General features: G+C 49.0%; 1 protein-coding gene across 8 annotated transcripts in view; it reads left to right on the top strand.

Moving 5' to 3' along the window:
• rgs3a (regulator of G protein signaling 3a) overlaps positions 1–23,328 on the top strand; it is an 88,630-nt gene that overhangs the window by 54,721 nt on the left and 10,581 nt on the right. For all 8 annotated transcript variants that reach the window (XM_049020494.1, XM_049020493.1, XM_049020495.1 and 5 more), the window contains 2 exons: positions 6,586–7,431; positions 22,292–22,365. In XM_049020494.1, the coding sequence (XP_048876451.1) occupies positions 6,586–7,431; positions 22,292–22,365 (920 nt within the window). The remainder of the gene's footprint in view (positions 1–6,585; positions 7,432–22,291; positions 22,366–23,328) is intronic.

The following is a 23,328-nucleotide window of genomic DNA, read 5'->3' as shown; positions in this document are numbered from 1 at the left end:
ACTTTGGATAAAGGCATCTGCTACATCAGTGTTACCCATCCCAGTCCATGATTTTGCTCCATCCCAGCTCCCAGACAATCAGGAACACTGAACACCTGCTACAGGCGTGTTGGGAGCTGGGAGGGAGCAAAAATGTGGACTTTCTGGGGTCTCCAAGGACCGGGTTGGGAAACACTGAGCTAAATAAATAAAAATATAAAAATCTCATCTATGTACCTTACAGCCACCTCAGTCCTGTATCTACTGAACACTTGGAGAATAAGCTGTCAATGAAGAAAAGCCTTTCATTCGTGTGCCAGTGTTCCTTGTTTTTGAACTAATCAAAGTGTCTTATGGCTTATCACTGAAGTTTTCGTCCCACTACAAACAGCATGGCGGACTTTCCTTTTCGGGCTGTCCGACCTGGGGATTCCAGTAGGCCAACCCCTGCCCCCCCCCAAGGAAACCTGGGACCTCATTAATGAGGGACCCACAGACATTACATGTTTTTGGAGCTGGGAGGGAGCAAAAATGTGGAGGGTCTGGCAGGGAGCTCAGAGGGAGCAAAATTGTGGATGGTCTGGCAGGGAGCTCAGAGGGAGCAAAAACATGGACCAACTGTGGGGGCCCCAAGGACCAGACTGGGAAACACTGTCGATGAGGATACTTCTCAGGACACAAGGCTGAAGGGGACTCGCGGCTTGGGAACCGAGCCCTCTCCCACGTGACAGCAGCGTCTCGTTAATGCTACGTTGGCGGAACAAGGCGCTCTCTGTCGCGCACACAATCGCGGGCCTGATAACGGTGCTCTTGTTCGTCCGTGGAAAAACAAGGAGAGATTTACGCTCCCTTCCCATTCCCTAGCCCTCACAGGCTTCGCAAGCCTGGATGGAGAGAACCAGGAGGCATCAGCTGGGGATTCAACACTGATTTATTTATGAGGGGCGGAGAGAGGGGACTGCAGGAGGGAACAGTTAAAGGGGGCTGGGGGGGGGAAGGGCACTCAGCAACTGACCTGGGCTGGGTGGGCATCACCTTCTCTCCTTATCTCTATCCACACTGTGTTCTTTATGTTTTGGTGTGTGTTTCAGCAGGTTAAAATGCTGTGTCTGTGATCAGAAGGCTGTTGGTTCAAATCCCAGAGTCGGCAGAGTGATATCACCATTTGGCCCCTGAGTGAGGCCCTTACCCTAATTGCTCCAGGGACTGGCTGACCCTTGCTTTCTCAATTGTATATCTCATCGCATGAAAGCAGCTGCTAATTAAATGAAATGTTAATATTGATACTTCAGTAAAAGTGTATTAATTCAATTTGTGTAAAACTGAAAAGGCTTTGGCATGAGGTTTTGTGGGGCTGCTTCCATGTGGGTCAGCTGCATGCTGCAGTGCAGCTGGGCTGGGGACCCCCCACCCCCCTCAGAAGTTTTGCTATCCTCAGGCCCCCACTGGTTGTGTCAGGGAGGGGTAAAGCGGAGCTTGGCTCTAGGAGGTACGACAGTAGCTCGTATCAGATGGGGGTCAAGATTGGCAGCGTGCCCCCCAGCCTCATATAGGCATCTGGCATAATCGGCGTTTGAGTGACGGGTGCCTCTCTCACCCCGGCCGCAAACTGAGCGGTACTTCGTTACACTGCATCCTGGCCAAGTTTTGCCACATTGTCCATTTCACTGTCTCTGATTGTGAAACATTGTTTAAAGATTGTAGGGGGGGCTTCAGACCCACCACCTAGATATCCTTTTTCTGGGTAATACTCAAGGGCAATTCTAGGATTTTATATGGGGGGGGGGGGGATAAGGTGGGTCATAATTCACACAGAGGGGCTAATCTCATCATTAGCCAATCGGTGAGTGACAGGGGAGGGGTTCTCTAGGGGCCAATCAGCTTTCAGCTGTGGCCAGTGTCGCTTTGGTCCCACCCCTGTACACACCTGTTCATACTACGTCACGAAAACTGGCACAGCCAGGCCATCTTAGACATTTAGTGCCCCTCTGTGCTTGTTCGTTTTTTTGCATCCCAGCTCCAACAAACAAGCTGCCCCCCCACAAACCTACCACTCTCTAATACGTGTTGCATTTAGTCACTTATAGCCTGCTGCCATATAGCCACAGCCTGAGCAATAGGGGAGAGTGGGGGGCTTCCCAGGCTCTGATCTTTGCACATGACACCCGGAGCAGACCGGCATGGAGATCTCAGCGGTGTAAAGGACACAAGGAACAATGATGCAAGTGAAGTGTCCGAGAAATGTTACCCCAGTTACCCGCCTGCCACAGTCTGCTCTCAGGTTTGTCCGATCGAGATATTCCCAAAATTTGCAGGGCTGACTGCTGATGTGGTTTGAATAACTAAGAAATCCCATCAACAACATCTAGTACAGGGTCACGGGGCAACTTAAAAACTACGAAGGTGAAATTCACTGTGTGTTTCTGACCCATTACAGGCACAGAAAATACAGTGGAAGTCAACAGGGAATGAAAATATAAAATCGAAAGCCCTCAAATGAACAAACTTAAAGAACAGCCCGGAAAAGCCCTTGGTCAAGCGCCCGCGTCGTTCTTGGACTTCCTGTAGATCCTCGTCACTGACCCCCTTTCACCTTCGCGGTGTTATTAGCCTAATTAGGGCCAGCTGGGAGTCATTTGATGCTGGTGATAGGTGACTAGGCAGGATTCAAAGCAGCCTTATGCCATTACACTACCTCTCAGAGACTGACACAAGCAATTACAGTATCCATTTACTCTAGCCGGAAAGCGCCGTGCTTTGGGACATCGATTTACAGCTAATAGGCTGCCAGTTTAAGTTATAGGAGCAGACTTACTGCTGTACTCTTGACAAGTTTTTCCATTGAATTGCTTCAATTCGAAGGCACCCAGCTGTGTAAATGGTTTAAAATGGAAGCTCAGTAACTTTCTTCAGATAAAAATCATTTCTATCTTTGCTAATAATAATATATTTATATGATTCTATATTTACGCCATTTGAATTTCGAAGTTATGTACCTTTGGATTCAAGTTTGTGCTAAACGGCACAGTGTACATGCCAGTCTGTGTATGTGCCAGTCTGAGTGTGTGCCAATCTATGTATATGCCAGGAGCGACATTACAGATTTATGAAATGGGGGGGGGGGGCTAAGTTTTCACTAGGGGGTCTGGTGAAAATGGATTTTAATGAAAATGAATGAGAACACACAATTTAAGCTAACTAGTGTGCTTTTTTAATGGGGGGTTGGGGGGGGGCACATTTCAGGGGGCTAAAGCCCCCCTAAACCAGCCCTCACATGACCACTTGGCTTCCAAAGTCACGGCAGGGCCCCTCCTGTATGTTTTGCTATAGTTAGACTTTCGTAGTCAAAGTATGCAGTGAATACAGGGGTCATTCACATGACAGCGAATCGCCTGAAGGCTTCTGTTGCCGCAGCTGATACCTCCAGCTCCTTAACGGCTCTAACCAGGTGATCTTCTGGTCGTTTATGGCCAGCTGGTCGCACTGCCTTCGGCGTCCCCCCCGTGTCACCTTGAGACACAGGATGGAGAACACGTTAACGTTTTGGTTTGGTGCGAGGTTAATAGGAAGGGAGAGAGGGAGCAACTGGTAAGGATGGGAGTGGGCCTGCTCAGGAGCACTCCTAGCCTCCTAGCGCCTTCGCGGCGGCCATCACAGCTATATGCACCCGTGGCCCCCGTGTCTGCCGCTGGCCAATGGCATCGCATGTCAGCCATCACTGATGATCTAGGGCTAGTATGTGAGAGCATCTTGTCTTGTAGAGAAATGCTTAACCAGTCAATAACTATATTCCCAAGCTACAGTCAAAATGTCTGCCTCCATTAATGTCTGATTCTGTTTACTTAAATATAAAAATGTTTCTTCTTTATTATGATCAATTAGTCCAACAATCACTACAGGCTAACATCTGCTTATGAGTATATTTGGATTTTATTAACCTGATGTCATTTTTTGTTAAAATAAAAGGCGTGTTTCAGACAATGGTGGGCACAGCTAACTGAAAAGTTTCAAAGATAAAGTACTTTTAACAAAGATAAAGTCCATTTAACCTAGCGTACGTAAAATCTGACAAGTTGTCTGGCTAAGCAGGAGATCCATCTTCGTGACACGGGGCCCTATTCTCCAGTAAGTTATGGGTGCCCCAGTGTATATGGAATTTATCTTTGTTCACTTACATTTAGCCCAGACTACATTAAATCTGACAATTTATTGACCAATCATGTCTTGCGTTTTCATGTACTTGGCCAACAGCGTGCCAGATAGACTGTTGCAGACACACTCACAACAGACTGGAACAAAAATGAACGATTTTAGGGTTTGCAAACATTTTTGACCATTAAACTTAATTCACTTTACCTGTGAAAAAATGCTAGTGGATTTCCAGTTAGTGGAACTAAATTTAACAGAAGCCGACTGATTCGCTAGTGGTTTTTGTAGTTAACGGAAATGCTAACCCACTAACATAAAAGTTAACTTCGCTAATTAGCGGTTAGCAAATTAGCAGAACTCGACCCACCACTGGGTTCAGATCATCCGTCTTAAGTGATGGATTAAAGACCTTCACACACAGGCCTATCTTTTTATCATGCATCACACAGACTGGTGCTCGGAGAGGCTCAGTCGATACGCTCAAATGTCCTGAGTGTTCTTATCCGTCAGCAAACATGTCCTGTGTGCGAGAGAATGTATGCAGCGAGGTAACAAGCTGCTATTTATAGCTGGCAGGCTAAATGGGAATTTCAGTATGAGAATATTGCCTAATTGAAGCAACATAAAGGCTCCTCAGCTGGCCCAGATAGACCACAGAGTGATGGATGCTGAAGGAGAGGTCTTGTGACATTCACCGTTATTGTGAGCCAGAGTGACTGCATTGGGGGGGGGGGGGGGGAGTCACATTTGTGCTTGCAAACAGTGCCTTCTGTGTATTGCCTGCGTTTCATATATGGTATGATGCTGCCCACTTAAATACAGCTTAAAATAGCATGCAGTAATCAGGGCCTTTTCTCTGTGGGGCTATGGGGGTGGGGGGTGCAGTGTGCAGTCCCACGACAGTTTAAGGACTGAAGCTGGGCCGGGTGGTCTGACTGGCGAGGTGGGTTTTACGTAAGAACCACTTGTTTGTGCACTTAGGGGAAAAGCAGTCTTCTGGCTCCACGGTTCATTTTTATCTTAAAAGCAGACGTACATACACACACAAACACACAGACACACACACACACACACACCATTTACCATTTTCTCTTTATCAGACTGCTTGGATTACAGCCTTGCTCTTCTCAAATGCGAGCATGAAGTCCGAGGCGACTAATGGATTACGGTGTTTCCGCCCATTATTTACATCTGTTGCATTTGCACCCCCTGCCCCCCCTGCATCCAAGCCATGTTCAGCTTGAATCCAATGGTGGTCCTGAAAAAAGGGTTCATCCAGAGATACTTCTCATCTGACCTCTACTCAGGTAAAAATTAGGGGTTGAATCTCTCTGGGAGCATCTTGTCAGATTTTTTTTATAGGCAAAGCATGCGGTTGAGTTACTCTGGCTTCGTCTATTAAGGTCTCTCTTTTGGTAAAGCACATCCTCGAATTGCTTGGGGAACGTGCCATTGGGTCTCTGCTTGAGTAAAACATATGGGTTCAATTACTCTAGGAACACCTGGGACCAGAGTTCTTTTGTGCGGGCCTGTGCCCATCTAGCTGCAATGCCCTTTGACGCCTCAGGATGGCGCTTCAGGACATGCCCAGACAGGCCGGAGTTTGTCATTCTCCTTTGTAGTTCTGCTTGAATTTATTGCTCTTTGTCTGGCAGTCTTTATTATTATGCAGTTTCACAGCTGTTAGAGACGTTCTCCATGACTGGGGGACTTCATGGACTTGCTGTGTCACTTATTTACCCTGTTAATCCCATTACTGCTCGCCATCGTCCATCTTATAGGTATACATTAGTGATTTATTTTTTTGTTACACATTTTTTTTTCGCCTGGTTTGGCATAAAAACAGATTGTATTTAACTCCGCACCAGTAATTACCATGAACACAGTGAAATACAGCACTGTCAGCTATCGGCAGCAGAGAGCTACTGACCGAGGGCCATATTGCAGTTAGGTTAGTGCTTGATAGCTGGACTTGGTGCTTTATATAAGTGTATATCTAATTCTTACATTAACTGATTTGCAGACATGACCATGTGGAATCTGTGCGTTAACCACTCAGGACTCCATTAGGGGAACCCATTAATGTTTAGTTTTGGTAACTGCCCTCTGGCCCCCCCTGCTGACAGGGGCAAAGTTGCCGACAAGCAAGGGAGATGAGTGAGGGGAGCATATTTGGAGTCACATGGTGATGTAGGAGATCAACACCTCTTAGATCAGCGCGCTGTGTGTTTCCTGTGCTGTGTGGATGCCGTCCGCCTGCATTGTTCAAACAAGCTGTCTGAATGCGTGTACCGCAGGACCACCAGGGGGCGCTCTGCTTCCCTTAGCGTCCTGTTAAAGCCGCATGCAGGCCTCTGCATGAGGACAGTCACTGCCTAACAGATATGGATCCCGCATTGCAGCAACGGGCTTGATGAGAGTTGAGCCTGTATTAAAGGTTTTCGCGTGTGTTTGCAGATGCTGGAGCCCAAGGCCAGAGAGCAGCCTGAGATGGAGCTCCAGAAGAGGCCAGAGGACGAACAGTCCCCGGGGGCCAGCCCCTCGGAGCCCCCCACCCCGGGGAGTCTCACACTCGTGGACCTGACTGTCCAGGAGGAGGCCTGCAGCCTCCCACGGGAGGAGACAAAGATACCGACCATACTTCTGAGCGGGGAGCCGAGGGCGATTTCCCCGGCCGTCGAGGGGTGGGGAGGCAAGAATGAAGAGGGAGGTGAGCCAGAGGAGGTGAAAGAGACAGGAGGCGAGGATGAGGAGGGGACAAAGGAAGGGGCCGAGGACAATGGCTCGGAGTTGGCCGACACTGGAGCCCCACCCTCTTCCTCCTCCTCGTCCTTCATCATCCCCGAGCTGCGCCTGGACCGTTCCTTCAGCGCCGATGCGCTCTCCTCGCCGGCCACCGATGGGGACGGCGACTTCGGGGAGGATGAGGAGGATGAGGAGGATGACGAGGAGGAAGAGGATGATGAGGAAGAGGACAGCGATGACAACTACCTGGAGGACCGCAGTGGCGCTGGGCGGTTGGGCGGCGTGGGGGAAGCGGCCACAATCGCACGGCTGGGCGGAGGCAGCGGCGGCCCCAGCGCTCAGGGCTCCCTCCGGCGGCGCACACACAGCGAGGGCAGCCTCCTGCAGGAGCCACGCACCTCCTGCTTTGCCTCCGACAATGCCATCAACTGCCTGGAGGTGGCTGACCCCGCCCACAAGGCCGGCTGGACCCTACCGTCCCCCCGCACCCTCAAGAGGGAGCTCACCAAGAACGGCGGCTCTGTGCATCAGCTATACATGCTCTTCTCCAGGAGGAAGGTCAGTCTGCTCCTCTTCCCTGCCTGATGGTGTAGGGTGCTGGGGCTGTACAGGTGAGGGTGGGAGGCATTTATGTCGGTGTTCAGGGATTATAGCTACCTACTAGTGTATCTACAGTCTGTCTATTACATTTTTATTTAACAGATTTTATAAAGTACTGTGCAAAAGTCAGGCAGTAAAATTTTTTTAAAGCTAATTACATGGGTAAGAAGTATATATATCCTAGGAAACAAAACACAATATAACATTACAACATATACAAATTAACAGGAGGAGATCAACACCTCTTAGATGAGCGCGCCGTGTGTTTCAACACAATAAAAACCTACAAGAATTTCTATCTTTGCTCCAAAAAGTTACTGATACCTTATTGGACGGCTGGATGAACACCGCTTCAGTTCCCAAACCTCTCCTCAGGGGCGCTTCAGTCATTCGCTAAATTCCATCTGCTCACTTAATTAATTTAATCAGTTTAAAAAAAAAGTCAATGTAGTATTGATTAGCTATTGGAGGTGCGCTAGTGGTCCAGCCTAAAAATACATGGGTGTGTTGGATGGTTGCTGCAAATGCTGGGGGGAGATTTATTGTTATTTTTTTAAATTTAACAGACAAAAACATGAACAAACTCTTTTATGGAAGAAAAATTAATTGCCATTAATACCGATTCAGACCGATTCAAGTTCCCTTCTAAGCCGGGTCAGATGTTAGGGGAGGGGGACAACCATGAATATCACTTCTTTCCCAGCTCAAGGCTAGAATTCCAGTGCATCCACTAATACTGCCGACTGCAGACTTACCCATAATGCCGCGCACAGTAAATGCAAGTAAGTCAGTGCGCCTCTGCTGGCTCCTTCTATTTCAGGTTTTGACTGCCATCTAGTGGTGGATGTGAGAATATTTCAAGCGAAACGCGCTGTGTTTCATGCAAGAAAATTGTCTGCGATGTCATGATGCCCAGAGGCACAGAAACTGGGGGGGGGGGGGAGAGGACATGTACCCCCGATATTTAATTTAGCTTCATTTACCCCCCCACCCCCACCCCAATAAAGACTGTTGTATTTGTTTTATTAAGTCGTGTCCTCCGGGGGCGGCATGGTCGTGCAGTGGTTAGCAGATGGGCTGGCCCCCCATCCTGGGTTGTTCCCTGCCTTGTGCCCATTGCAGGCTCCGGACCCCCCGCGGCCCAGTAGGATAAGCGGTTTGGAAAATGGATGGATGGATGGATGGAAGTCGTGTCCCCCCAATATTAAATTCTCTGTTTTTCCTTGAAGTTGCTGTCGTCCAGCATGTGGTCCAGCTCAGATGGTATAGGTATAATTCACCCCAGTGTGCCATACAGTGTGACGTTTTAGCACAAGGCACTGAATGGTGACCACTAGCAGAGCTACAGCAAGCCCCAGTTTGGTCCTCTACACAGACGTCTCTAGCTATCCCCTATGGGTCACTTTGCGCTGGAGATTATCTCAAACAGAGAATTTCTTTAGCATATTTAGCAACATATATATTTGAGAAACTGGCTGTCGGGCTCCCCTTTGAGAACCTACTTTTTTTTTTGTTTGCTGTGTTCGGACTGTCCACTAGGGAGAGTCATGCGCCTGTGTGATGTCCGGACACACATCACGCCGGAGCAGGTCCAGCATCTCATTCTCTGCATTTGACTGATCTCACCCACTTAATGTTAATCTCCCTTCGGGATGACGTGTGTTTGATTCTAGCAGTCTCTATTGCCTGTCAGTCCCCATCGATCCAGACACCTTCACTACGACAACAATCTATGACACCCACCTCCCAGCTCAGTTCACCCTTGTACAGGAATTGGCGTTTATCCAACTTGCCTGCTTACTCGGGGCAGGAGGAGGAAGAGGAGGAGGAAGAGGGGAGGCTATGGGTTCGGCGATGATTCTGGTCCATAAATGGCAGTGTGTTCGCGGCAGAAGGAATGCAGGCCTCGCTCCCGCTCTGTTGGTCTTGGCAGCTCTTGGGTAATTTTACTACCTACTGGCGTCACAGCAGCTGTGTGTTTCCATTATTTAAAAACGCTGTCCGCTGCTCCCTGTAAATCACATGACATCTTTAAGTGCTGCGGAGGGGTAAGGAGCTTGCCCCCCCACCCCCTCTCTATGTCCCTTCTCCGTTTCTCTCACTCACACTTAAGAGCCATCTTCTTTCTCCCCGGGTTGCTGGTCCTTCGCAGGGTTGCAGGCTGTCACCAGGCCTGGCTTTTCTGCATCAAGATGGAAATTTTTCCGCTTGGATGCAGAAGTAAGAGTAGAGGTCATTGTGGCTCTGCAGGATGCTCCCCAGTGCCGATATTTAACACTGGTATCTCTAAACATGCCAGAATTTGTTCCATCCCTGATGCATCCGCTCTGAAGTGTCTCGACTAAGTGAATCTGTTCTCCATTTGACTCAGATCTGTATGTTACCAGCGTCATTCAGATCACGCATCTTGACCAACTGCAGCGAGACCCCCGGCTCTCACCTGATTAACCTTGATCTGGCACCCAGCTTTAGCAACAGCCTGGAATGGTGTCCTGGCATCATCTCGAAATAATCGGCTTGTGCAAGGAGTCCGTGTTGGTTTGCTTAACCTAATTTATAAGCTGGTGTGTTCTGCTCAGCCAGGAATCGGCTCCCTGCATCAGCGTGCGATCTAACGCTGATTTGCGGCAGTTAATTGCCGTTTGGATGTGACGCATAATCGAGGTGGAGGCGTAACGCCATGCAGACTGGAAAGGGAATGGGAGAAGGCGTGTAAACGTAAATTAAATGCTGCATCAAATAACTCTGGGCTCTGGGGTCCTTTTAGGCCCGCGATGAATCTCCTCAGGCCTGCCGGCATGCGCCAAAATGGGGCAGAGAAGCATGGATGCGCTTCCAGGAGGCTATGGGGGCTGCACTGTCATCTTGTCGAGGCGTAGGACAGGCAGGTCACTGATATGGTCATCACTAGGGGAGTACATTCCTACATTTTTTTTTTTAATTGAAGGAAGATTGGCATCGGGGCTGAAATCCTAAGGCTTATAGCCCCGAGTTGCCAGACCTAAAGATGCCCATGGCCGTCACTGCTGCTGAAATGATGAAGGGAATCTAGTTAAACCAGCTCCTGCAGAAAGCACAGAAACTTTCCCTCCCCAGGCCGCCCACCCAGGCCGCCCACCCAGGCCGCCCACATCATACTTGACCGTCAGGGTATTTAAATTCCCATGATAACAGTGATTTATACCCAGCCTGCACTCTCTGCCCCATCCAATTGCTCTGAATATGGCTGTGGCTGCCCCCCCCCCCACCCCAATCCATTGACTGACCCATCTCCTCTCTCCTTGGCAGAGACTCTTCCGTCTCAGGAAACTCTCCCTCCCACGTTAGTCACGCTGCGGAAATCGCTTCGGCAGATTCGATTCCTTTCTCGTTTCTTGTTTTCACAGGATCCGCAAAGCTTCTGTCGGGACGAGTTCAGGGGTGGGTCACTAATCACTAGCTGCCAGACGTTACCATCAACAGTATGTTCCTCAGTGGTCTGGACTCTGGCCCGACTCTAAGCCCAAAGCCCAAAACCACCTGCTGCATATGTTAGCTTAGATCTCCGTGTTGAACTGAGGGCAGATATTTAGGGCATGCACATGATGCATCCAGTGTCCCGGATGCCAAATGCGTCTTGGCAGGGTTTGCGTTGTTGTGTCTGCAGGATACAGACTCAGATTTCAGTGTTGAGGAACTGGCACTCTCTCAATGGGTTGTCACGGCAACCATACATTGATTGAGATGGGTCACCCGAAAAGCCATACAAGAGGAGCCCACAAAGGGAATAAGCAGGGGCACAGGAATGTGGCCAAATGAATCGGGGAACAGCGCCATCTACTAGGCCAGTCCTACACGTGCACAGCACTGCATCTCGTAGTAGCACGCTCCTGCATCTGTTTGCAGTGCGGCGCCGAGTTCCGTTACGGCCCTCAGCGATCTTCAAAGAGAAAAATATGGAAGCCCAGAAGGAACAGATTTTGGGTGTTTTTTTCTTTTTCTTGCTTCATGCCCTGATTGTGTGTGTCTGTTTTTTTAAGTGGGCACGGATTTGGAGAAAATAATAGAACTCTCTCTGCGAGGTTTGTTTGTTATTATTTTCGCATTTGGTGCTAAATTTAGTTTGCACGGGGTGAGGGATGATTAACCGCGAGGAAGCGTGAAGACAGGAATGCAGATACGCTCGTGACCTCGTGACCGTGGCATTTGACACGCTGACAGGAAGCCCCCGACTTACCGGGGTACCAAACACTGCGTTAGAGCTGCCTGCCCGCATGGTACGGTACAATCCATCCAGCTACCAGATACCAGGATCAGACTCAGGTTTCAGGTTTCTTGTGACCTGGTCAAGCACTCGTACGCGATGATGCCGTCAACATTGCAGGTGGGAGGTCGTTAACGGGCCTTTCTGTGGACCAGATGCCAGCGCAGATGAGGAGGGGGAGACACTGAGAGGGGTTCCCCTGCCAGAGGTGCTGAACAGGGCACAACAGAACGATTCATCTGTCTGAGGAACAGTTACTCCTGGACCTTCGTGCATTTTTTTTTCTCCTTCTTTTTTTTTATCGTCTTCAAGTCTGACATTTCCTGGCCGTAAAAAAAGGCAGATGGAACTAATCAGAGATCGTATCTTATGGAAATTTGGATTAACTGAGCTCAGTCTGTGTTGTGTCAAAAAAAGAAACATAGAAAAAAGGAAAAAAGAAACGTCTGCAAGGACCCATCTGAGCAAACATCAAATCCAATCTGAGAGCTTTCCCAGGACTGAAGAGGAGATTGGCGGGCCTGCCTTGGCCCTGCAGCTGAGAGCACATGTCTGATTAAACTGGGAAAAGGTTCCCTGCCTCCTAGATGAATGGACAGCAGTGAGCAGAGAACCAGTCCCCCCCCCCCCCCCCCCCGCCAAAGCCTATTCCAAAGGCCATCATTTTAATGCCAAACAACTGGCGAACAGGACGAGATCCCCCCCATGTGAGATTCCTGTACCCAGGGTCGCTGGGGGTCTTTGAACTGTGGGGGGAAACCAGAGTACCTGGAGGAAACCCCACGACAACACGAGGAAAACATGCAAACTCCGCACACATGGATCCCAGGTCCGAGACACGTGAGGCGACTTCGAAATAATAATAATAATAATTAGAATGGAGTAAATGGCTGGATGGATAATAAATGTACAAAATAATTATAATAATAATCCAAATAGATATGCATCAGTAAGTGGGTGTACATGCAACTTAAGCGCTGGGATGAGAAAATAAAAAAATAATTAAAGGAGTTACCTAGCAGCGAATGGCGTGATTTCTGATGACAGCCGAAACCTACCTGGTACAACAGGGCCTGCGGGTGGTGGTGGGGGGTGTGAACATACTGTACGACCAAACAAGCATGACCGCACACAGCGGGCGTGAGGGTGCAGCATTAATGGCATCGTCCCGCTGGCACAGGGGAGGCCGGCTGTCTGAACACGTGACCCCCCCCCCAACTCTTTTCATGAGATAAAGGCTGTTTTCTATTTGCCTTAGTCAGTGTTTAGCTTGGCCACTGGTGGCGGTGCGAAGAGTACATTCTGTTAGGGTCTGGAATGTACTATACATGTACCGTTACCGTGAGGGCAATTGGGGGGGGGGGGGGGGGGGGGGGGCGGGAGGCTTGCTGTTGGGCAACTGTAACTGGACAATGGGTCAGAGTTTAATTGGAAACAGAGGCGTATACAAGAGCGGAGCCACGGGGTCACTGGCCCCAGCTGAAAGCTGATTGGCTTCCAGAGTACCTCTTCCGCTGTCACTCACTGATTCGAAACAAACTATTGGCTAATGATAAGGATGGCTCCCCCGTATGAATTATGGCCCCTCTGGGGCCCTTCACCTTACAATATCCTAGAAGTGTCCCTGACTGACAAAGCCTGAACTCACAATCCAGCCTGCCTGGCTGCCTGTCTCGCCATAAAGTTTACATTTCATTTACTTAGCAGATACTTTTATCCAAAGTGATGTATATTTTTTAACAAGGGTCAGCCAGTCCCTGGAGCAGTTGGGGATTAAGAGCCTTATTCAAGGGCCCAATGGTGACATCGCTCTGCCAACCCTAGGACTTGAACTGGTGACCTTCTGTTCACCGGTACAGCATCCCACCCCACTGAGCCCCACACCATCCAGTAGGGTTGTGCACAGAGTGAGTTGACCATGTGCAAATGCTGCATATAAATCTGTTTTTTCTTATTTATTGCACATTCTGTTTTAGTGCTAAATTTCAGCACAAATTTGCAGAATCTTCCCCACCAATCAGCGATAAATGTGTCCTTCTGTCTTTGTCTCAATGTCATCTCTTTATTATGTGTATGCGACGTAGTATTGATATTCTATTCATTCCCAGTTATTATTCCCATTTGCTCTATGACCATCGAGACCGACCTTTCAGCTCAGCCCAGTGAATCACTCCTCACATCATAAAACTCTTGCTGACAGAAAAAAAAAGATATTTTGGCTTTACGATGTACCACGTTCCTGCACTGCTTCTCCACCATTTCCCAAAACCTTTCCCACTACAAAGGCCAGCTATACCCTCACGAGATCTTGAACAAGTCCCATGTGTGCTTAACTGGTGTGGGGGGGTTGGGGGGAACAATGTACAGAAGTCATCTTACACAGAACGTTCCCCCCCAGCGGAGCAATAAAGAGGGTGATCTATGGCTCTTAACGGCTTCCTGGAAAGAGCAGCCATCAACTAGGATGTTTTTGTGGTGGTTACCTTGTCTGTCATCGACTGATTCATAACCTGGGATAATGGGTTTAGACCGTGATCTTCCAATAAATGTCTCCGAGCGAGAGTCCGGTGTTGGAAGAGCAACAGCAGAGTGGTGACGTCATGAGAACTTAAGAAGGCTTGTTCACATTGTGAGTGTTACCTTCCGTCTTCCCGGCTTACAAAAGAGTTGACGCACGTCACCGTACTGTTTGTCTGCCATTGACCTTCTACACTCTACGTTCTCTACTCAAGTTGAGCCTCCAGCTGCTCTTGGGGCTTCATGGAGAATAATCGATAGCAGTGTTTCCCTGGACCGTCCTCAGAGACCCACAGACGGTCCAGCTGGGAGGGAGCAAAAACCAGGTCCGTCTGTGGGTCCCCAAGGACCGGATTGGGAGTCACTGCACTATAGTGTGAAGACTGGAAAATCCATAATCACTTTCTTACATTCTACAGAGCTCCTTGGCCATTAATGGTCCGTATCACTTTTCTCCCTGGGGGGGATAAGGGGTAAGGGTTAACTTGGAAGTAATTCCTCAGGCTGCCTGTCTTAGCTACACCGCTGGTGTCATGTTACACAGGTGGCACAGTGTGAAAAATGACAGTGAGGCTGGCGGCAACAGATATTTGATAGACGTGACCGAAATGAGGAAAAACAGCAAGGCTGGCAGCTCAGAAAGAACTTTCTGTCCATTGTTGGCTCGGGGGAAGTGGGGTCAGCCTCTAGCGGGCAGCTGTATAACCTGGCATAGACACCTACTCAGGTTTCACTAGCAGAGACATTAGCCCCTCATAGGCGACCTTATTTAGGTCAACAGAGAAGCTTTCTGTATTAGTCACGTAAAACCCATGTATTGTACAAGGAATGGCATAACTTGACCAACAATTCGGGGGGATGAGCCAAAGATTTTTTTTATGCCACACCCCACTTATTCTGGTGCAGCCTGTAGTGTCAGACAAAAAATACCCCTGTCTGGGTTAGGAATGGTACTGGCTTGCTTGCCAAGATGTCTGATCGCATTCAAAGGGCCCAGATGTGCTAATCTTTCACACTGGATTACTGTCCAGGATGTAAACAAGGGTATAAAATGGCCAGCTGCTATTTTAAGTGTTAAAAGACAAAATAAGTAGATATGCTTAAAGGTGGTTAATTAACGAATGGATTTCCATTACGTTACACAGGCTTGTTTAAGTTGCAGTTTATTTCAAAGCATCTTACTGAAGGATACAGGATCTTCCCCGGATTTCATAGCTGCTACCTGCCACAGTGGTTTACAGAATCCCGCGTCTTAGCAGCCTGTCGGCTGATTGGCTATTTCAGATGAGACGATTGGACAGAGGTCTGGAAAGCGAAGTAATCTGCGAGACTTTGTTTAGCTCTCGCTGCTTGTGACACGTGACGCTCGTCAAAGGGCAGGAGTTGCGCAAAGTTCCCAGCGGAGCTGGCTTTTGGAGCTTGGCTTGTATGCCAGCCTTGTTGTCATCATGTACGCCGTGAAACTGGTCATACTTTCCGTGACGGAGGTCATCGATCCAGATGTGCACAGTCCCTTTTTTGAGAGTGGGGGCTGGGAGGGACCTGTTGATACACGGATCTCTGCCTCTCCCCCTGAGACCCGCACGCTGAGGGCGTTTGTAGGCTGTCTGCATACCGTGTTGCACTCTGAGCCGCGTCTGCCTTACAATGATCCCTCTCTTTGGTAGGACTGACATACACACTGCGAGATTTTTCCCCAATACATGGGCAGATTGACGCTGTACTGGAACATTGTAGGTATTTTGTGGTGTGAGAAGCCTGCAGCCCAGGCAGGACCCCAGTGATGACGTCCTCCGTGAGGATGTGCTTCTGTGTTCTCTGAGGACCCCCATCTACTTTACTGGGGTCGTTGACACAGGAACCCTCATTTAAAAAGCACCAATGGCCCAGAAACACAGAATAGAGAGCAGAACAGCCTTTAAACAATTGCCGTTCAATCTCACGTTAATTAATCCTGCTTGCTTATTAGTTTGCCGAGATTTCATTTATTTTCTTTTGAGTTATACGGTAAGGGAGGAATTAGGATTGTGTAATGATCCCAGTGTGTAGCGTTTGTCCCGGTCTCCTGGGCAACATGGAGCAAACAGCACAGGCTATGGGACGGGGAGGTTGTAGTCGGCGTGATGGATGGAGGAGGGATGCATCATTATCGCTTGGGCCCAGCCTCTCTACCCTGTTTTTTTTTCTTTTTGTTCTCACCTGCCTGGTCTTACGCAAAGAAAAACATCATTGCAGTCCTGACGTCACGAGTCTCCAGCGTGACTGACCGTAACTCCGTCCTGGCTGCTGCATGTGACGTGGGGGAGCACTTCCCCCTTCCCGCTGGTCTTTCTGCTTCATGTCATCCAGGCAGCCTCTGCTGGGACGGAGGGTCCTCACCGTTGATATGGAATCCCACTCTTCCCGGAACTTCGGGGGTTTGTGTTGCCCGTTGCCATGGCACTGCAGCACGGACAGTTCAGAGGGTAGTGCTGACAAGTAGTGTACAGTATGACCTGAATCACGGACCACTTACCAGATGTCTACCTCTCTGCTGCCGTGATGCCATAAAATCCGTCGCCCTGACCCACAGCCCTGCAGAAGTACACCCTCTCTAGGACCCCAACACTTGTGACTCCACCCACCGTCAAGGGATTCCCCAGTCATGTGCTCCAACCTCTCCCAGTGTACGATTTTAATGCCCAGCAGAGGGCGCTGTGTACAATGGCTGCTTGCATTAGCAAGATCAAGGCATTGGACTGCAGCAAAGTCCTACTCCTGTCTCAGAGGAGAAATAAACAGAGAGATGAGCGGGGGGGGGGGGTACCCCTGTGACGATATAACTGTGCCCTCTGGAGTTAGCTGTACTGTTGTGATCCACCTGGCATGGCTTGATAAATGAGGCACATATTCGGAAGGCTGTAGAACTGTAGATGGGGGCCTGCATGTGTTACATGTGGGACCCTCGTCATTCCCAGATCCCTAGTGTGCTAAACGTCGTTTCTGAGCTTTTCTGCAGAAGTCCATTCTAAAATATTGTGGGAGAAGATCTGTCGGGGTCTGGAGGCCGTCACGAGAACCCGGACAGCTTAGAGGGATTTTAACTGGAAACCTGGAATGGTCCGGCAGGCCTGAATCCGCAGGGATCGGGGGTGGGGGGTTGACCTCCGAAGCCCACCTCAGCTGCAGTTTTGAAAAAGATCCCCCCCCCCCCGCAAAGACATCCCAGCTCAGGCAGGATGTGGGCGTGCAAACTGTAAAATAAGAGGCAGAACAGGTGGTTTTGAAAGGCAAGATTACAATGTAAGAAACATAAAACTGTAGTGGCCATTGAAAGGTTTGGTATCTGCTATGTTCAGAATGTGTTTATTGGGGGGGGGGGGGGGGGGCAGGGTGTTAGTGTTATTATCTCCCAGGCAACAATCATCAACAAGGAGTGACAAGCCATTCTTGTGATTATATCTCACTTTACAATGGATCAGACTGAATGATATCAGAAAATTTGCTTGGAACAAACTTTAGAAAGGGGTATGGCGCATGTCACATGACACTCTGCACTTCAGCTATTGGTTCTGCCAGACTAATGGGTGATGAGATCACCACTGAGGTCAGTTTAGTGGTATAGTTAACCCATTTTCCCAGAAGTACCTGCTGTGTAACTTGCCTCCTGTCTATTCAGTGAATCAGGTCAGGCGAAGAACTTTTCATGAGAGTAATATCCTTTAAACGTTGGCTCCTCTCAGATCATTTACATATCTTATAGACTGTAAATGAGGTCACAGAACCACATCCTTGGTCACAGAGCCACATCCCTCAGTCAGTTTTACTGATGACGCCATCCCCGACTTCAGGAAATCCAACACAGGGCAGCAGGAATATAATCTGTTGGCTGGACGGCTCTTATCCAAAGCCAGCCACACGAACGCTGTCCCAGTGGGATCCAAGGGTGGTGGTGGGGGGTGGGAGGCGGTGTTGGCGTCCATTATTGATGTGGTTCCCTCGAGTCTTGTCTCTGTAGCCAGCTGCCCTCACAATATGAGGAAACTCCATCTGACAGAATGACAGAAGTGACCTTCTGGACGAGAAATCGGAGGAAAGGCTTGCATTGTCCCCAGATAAATGTGTTCCAAGCTATTTTGCAGTGGGGCAGAAAAGAACTCTCTGCCTGCAGGAAAGGCTGAGAGCAGCCATCAGCACTTAATCTGGTTGTGCCTTGAATGTTGATTTTTTTGTGACGTGAACATCACAAAACTTTCCAGACATCAAAATGGCAAGATACTAGATGTGACAAATATGTCAGTCATGGAACCTAGAGCAAGTGAAGCCACATCTCTGTTATAGTGCTTTTCCACTGCCATACAGGAACCGAGTCGTGCCTCAGCTGTACTGTAAAGAGACACTAGTTACAGCGCAGTTCCAGCTCGCTTCGGTTTTCCACTGCTGAAGGGTCGGCTCGGTAAAGGCCTTGCTGGGTTTGGAGAGCGACAGTGACGTAAAACCCAAGAAACAAATATTTACTTTTCACACAGTGGACATCTGGATTTACTACGTGCTAATTTCCGTTAGCTATTCTGTGAGAATCACCTTCTTATATTAGCATGAAACGCTAGCGGAATTAGCATTCGCTTGCATGAATTTGCCTTATGAATCCATTCCGTTCAGGTGTTAAACTGTTAGAATATGATGGCAAAGTCACTTTAATCTGTCTGTTTCTTTTATGTTTGTCGCTTGTGTTGTAAGTATTTTTACTCGCCATTAAACTTATTCAGACTTAATACAAAACAGGGTTTGGCGGTTTGAATGACTGCAGATATTTTAGGGTCTGCCTGAGCCTTCTGTGAAGTTTCCAAAGATATGTTCTCCAGGGCGAGCAGTGAAGTGTCGCCCTTGTGTTGCAGTGACCTTGATGATATGTTGGAGAAACCAAATTGAAAAAGCCAAGACTGCTAAACTGATAATCCCTTTCCCTGCAGGGAAACTGACCAGCTGTCGGAGGGGATTGCAACAGAGCAGAGGCCCCCAGTCAATTTTCCCTGAGGGCCAAATTCTATCATCGCCAACACGAAACCAAGGGCCACCAAATACTGCCGTTAAGATATGCCAATCAGGGGTGGATCAGCGGTGTGTAGTGGGTCGATCAATCCTTTCTTCCTGAGGCAGTTTGCTTGGGCCAAACATTTCACTCACGTGGGCTGGATTGGGCCCACAGGCCGCATACTGGGGCACCCTCCTGTAGATCTTTACCCTCTCCAAGGCCTTGTAGCTGCTGCGTGCATGTCCAGGCATGTCCCAGCATGGCCTATTGACCTGTTCTCCCTATCCGGCTGTGCCAAATGGTACCAGCCTAGGATTTTTCCAAGCAACATGCACACATGGCCTGGTCACATCCAACCCTTCTCAGTTTCGCCATGTGCCGTCTCGGTAGGGGGGCCACCATCAATGACGGCACTTTGGAAACCTGAGATCAAGTCGGAGTGGGGAGGTCCCCCTGGCTTCACGCCGGCAGTCACGCTCCTATCCTGGCTGTGTCCCCCCACCCAGCATTATATTTAGCCGGGGGTGGGAATGAGGGGAATGAGAACCTGTGATTTGTGCATCTGGGAGGCCATGGAAAATGTCCTTTCACACCTGCCCAGAACAGGTGGGTGATTTGGGAGCAACGGAGAAAATCTGAGGACTCGCATTCAGCTGGAACAGCCAGTTTGTGCTGGTGTATGAATGACCAAGTTGACACTGGACTGTGACTCAACCTGTAATATGAAATCATTGAGCATGTTCTTGGACAAACGTTTCTCAGTCTCATATATACTAGACTCTTTCTTTATGCAGGGGTGGAGAACCTGATCAATGGAGGGTCGGTGTGGGTCTGGGTTTTTGGGATGACCTCTCAGTCAGCCAATAATAAAGCAGTGGTTATCAACCCCATCCTGGGGACCCACTGTGATTGGCTGATTGAGAGGTCATCCCAAAAACCAGCACCCACACCAGCCCACCCTGGATCAGGTTCCCCCACCCCTGCTTTAGTGTATAGAGGCAAGAAGAAGGAGCCTACTTTGTAAAGGACTGTATTTTTGATCTGCTTTTTGTGTTTAACTTGTGTGTACCAGTTGTGAACCCATGCAGGAAGGGCGGTCATTTAGAGGATTCACACGCTTACACGTCTCCTGTCTGGAATTTGTCTTGTATTTCCACTTGATGGTGGACCAGCCAGTAGAGAAAGGGAGACAAACAGCTCAACCGGCCTTCCTTCCTACTGCGCTGGGAATCCGGAAGCCAGGCTTCCGTCGGCAGGCACTGGAACAGATTTTGTACCTCCTTCCTGCACGTTTTTCACATTCTGGCAGCGGATTCATGGCTATTTTGATGTCAGTCGCCATCCCAGCATCCTGTAGGTGATTGTTAGGTCATCTCTAGCTACTGTGTAATACAATGACTGCTAAGCAGTATAAAAATATACAGAAATGGCTTTATGAATGTGGTTGTCGGTGGAGCACGGTGGCAGTGAGAGTTGAACTACAAAGTCCGGACCCCCGAAGATCTTATTATTTAAAAAAAAAAAACAAAAAAAAAAAAACATACTGTGATGTTCTAGATCAATAATAAAAACAGAAACCAAATCAATGAGAGACTAAATGGGTTGGTCCTGCATGTCCATCTCTCCGCATGCTTTTGGGGGAGCTGGCCCTTTTAATCTTTAATAAGCCCATTCACAGCTATCTGGGCGCCATTAATGGATGTGATGGACTCAGTGCTGTACCGCTGCCTGCCCGTCCCACAGAGCAGTGTCAGCGTCCCATGTTTCCGCATTCATAAGCATGAATGGGTGCTTAATCAGCGCCATTATCCGTCAAAGCCGCAGAGCCCGAACTCAGAACAAGTGCGACATAGTGGCGTCCCGCGAAGTGTCAGTGACCTGGCCCTCCTCTCTGTCTAAAAATAACCCCCCCCCCCCCAAAAAAAAAGGCATGTGACTCTAAGGGGTTCAAAGTCTGCCACATTGTCTAGGAAAATACTCTGTGCTCGTGTCCGTCCTTTTCTGCAGTTTGCCCCCTCTCTGTCGTCTGCTCTCTCTGTGTGACGCATGCTGTGCAGCAGCCTGTTTTCATGCCCTTGTCCTGTCTGCCTGACATGGGTTCAGTAGCACCTGGAACAAACAGACCAGAAAGAATTCCTCGCTGGACACGTTCCCTCCCAGAGCTCCTGGAGCCTTGATGTTATTTCCGATTAATTCCCCCTTCCCCAAATCCTGCTTTACGACTTCATGCACCCCCTAACCCCCAAAATACCCTTTATTAATGACTGGCGACACAAATTGGAGCTTTATTGGTCTACAATTCAGGTATGGAAGCCAAGATCAAGCAAACTCGAGGTAGCGCGTGTAAGGTGGCACGTACTGTGTGCGTGGATGCAGGTCAGCTGCCCAGCTCGTACCTCATCCTGGTTGTCCCTGACATTACCCAGCTCTCTCTCTCTCTCTCTCTCTCTGGTGGCGAGTCCCACTTTATGACCACGATCAGCAACCTGTGGGCTGAATGTACGCACATATCATTTCTTATAATCTGATAATTGCAGAAAATTACTATTTTCTCACAACAAACAGACTGGCTGACCTGGCCTGAGAAAGGACGCCAGACAGGAAGAATATGCCCCGGAGATATTCTGGTACGCTCCGATATTGTGCTTTGTGTGACCGGCAGACTAGTCATCAGATCAGACCCAGCACAATGGGTCCATTCTTTCAGAAATCCCAGTACACATACACCGTTTCAAATCTCCACCCCCTGTTGGACATGCCAGGGTCTGTGGATTACCAGTGCGGCTCCACCTCCATTCAATGTCCTTCTCCCTGTCCCTTCATCCAATCAAAGACGAGATCCCAGGATAACATAACGTGATGCTTCTTGCAGTCCGCAGCCTAGTGCATTTACCCACCCAGAGAGTTCACCTTGGCCGTACGCTTAGTGAGCTTCTCGTTTCAGGGGAAACGATCCATTAGCAAGTGCTGGTCGGACCTCCCCCATCCGCCAATTGGCCGTGGATCATATGATGCAGACTGTCCTCGTCCTCTTCTCCCAACAGCTCAGCGGCGGATCCGAGGGAAGTTACGAAGACAGTCCAGACGGCACCAAGAAGAAGAGGAAGCCCAAGAATTTGTAAGTCCACGTTTTAGGTCGTCTTGCATATCTCCACCTAGTGGTGAACTGCTGTGAAAATTTTTCCCAATACTAATAACCAATATATTTTTCTCTAATGCTACCGATACCGATAATCAATACCGATAGCTAACGTCTGAGCTCCACAAATCGGTAGTAGCAGTCATCGTGTTAACTTTATGTATGTGTCAAGCAGCCACATTATGTAACGCAAGCAGTGAGACACCGGTGAAGTAGCGCTGACAAGGTTATGAATGAGCTGATGAAATGGAATATTAACTGAGCATCCAATACAGTCACCTCCATTATTTAAGTAGCTGTGTCTTTAGCTGTGGTGCTAATAACTTTGAATATCGACCAAGAAGGACACACGGGACCGATGCCAATATCTTTTCCATTTTAATGAATATCAGCTGAGCAGGATGGGGCCAGATGCTAGACCAGCATGCTAGTGAGGACAGTGTCCGGCCGTGTGAATCGGCGTGCGCTGGGCGTGTAAATCTGCTGTGTCTACGCGCCGAGCCCTGGCATGCGGCTTGTACTGGATAGAGTGCACTGATGATGTCTGTCTGCTGCCTCAGCTGCTTTCAATGTCACCTGTATGCCACCTGCGCGTCTGTAAATATGAGAGCATGCCGGCAGATGTGCATATTTCATCTTTGGCTGTCTCAGACCGTGCCGAAATCCATGGCGATTGCAGTGTGACGGAACTGGGGGCTGTTTCAGTGCAGGAGTTTGGGCATTTCGTGTCACGGATCAGTTTGGATTTTTGATACAGTCGCCCTGGCGCTTATCTAGAGGATGTAGAGGACTGAGACATGGCAGACTAAGGCTTGTTTTTCCATTGGAGCTGCTTTTGACCAGCACCTAATCACAAGAACAACCCCCCCCCCCCACACACAAACACACACAGAGGCCCCACACACCCCCTTTTGGCAGAAGCCCACCCTCGAACGTACGCTC

The sequence above is a fragment of the Brienomyrus brachyistius genome, chromosome 7, assembly GCF_023856365.1.
Source record: "Brienomyrus brachyistius isolate T26 chromosome 7, BBRACH_0.4, whole genome shotgun sequence".
Taxonomy (NCBI): domain Eukaryota; kingdom Metazoa; phylum Chordata; class Actinopteri; order Osteoglossiformes; family Mormyridae; genus Brienomyrus; species Brienomyrus brachyistius.
Note: the sequence above shows the minus strand (reverse complement) of the source record. Positions and strands in the feature narration are given on the sequence as shown.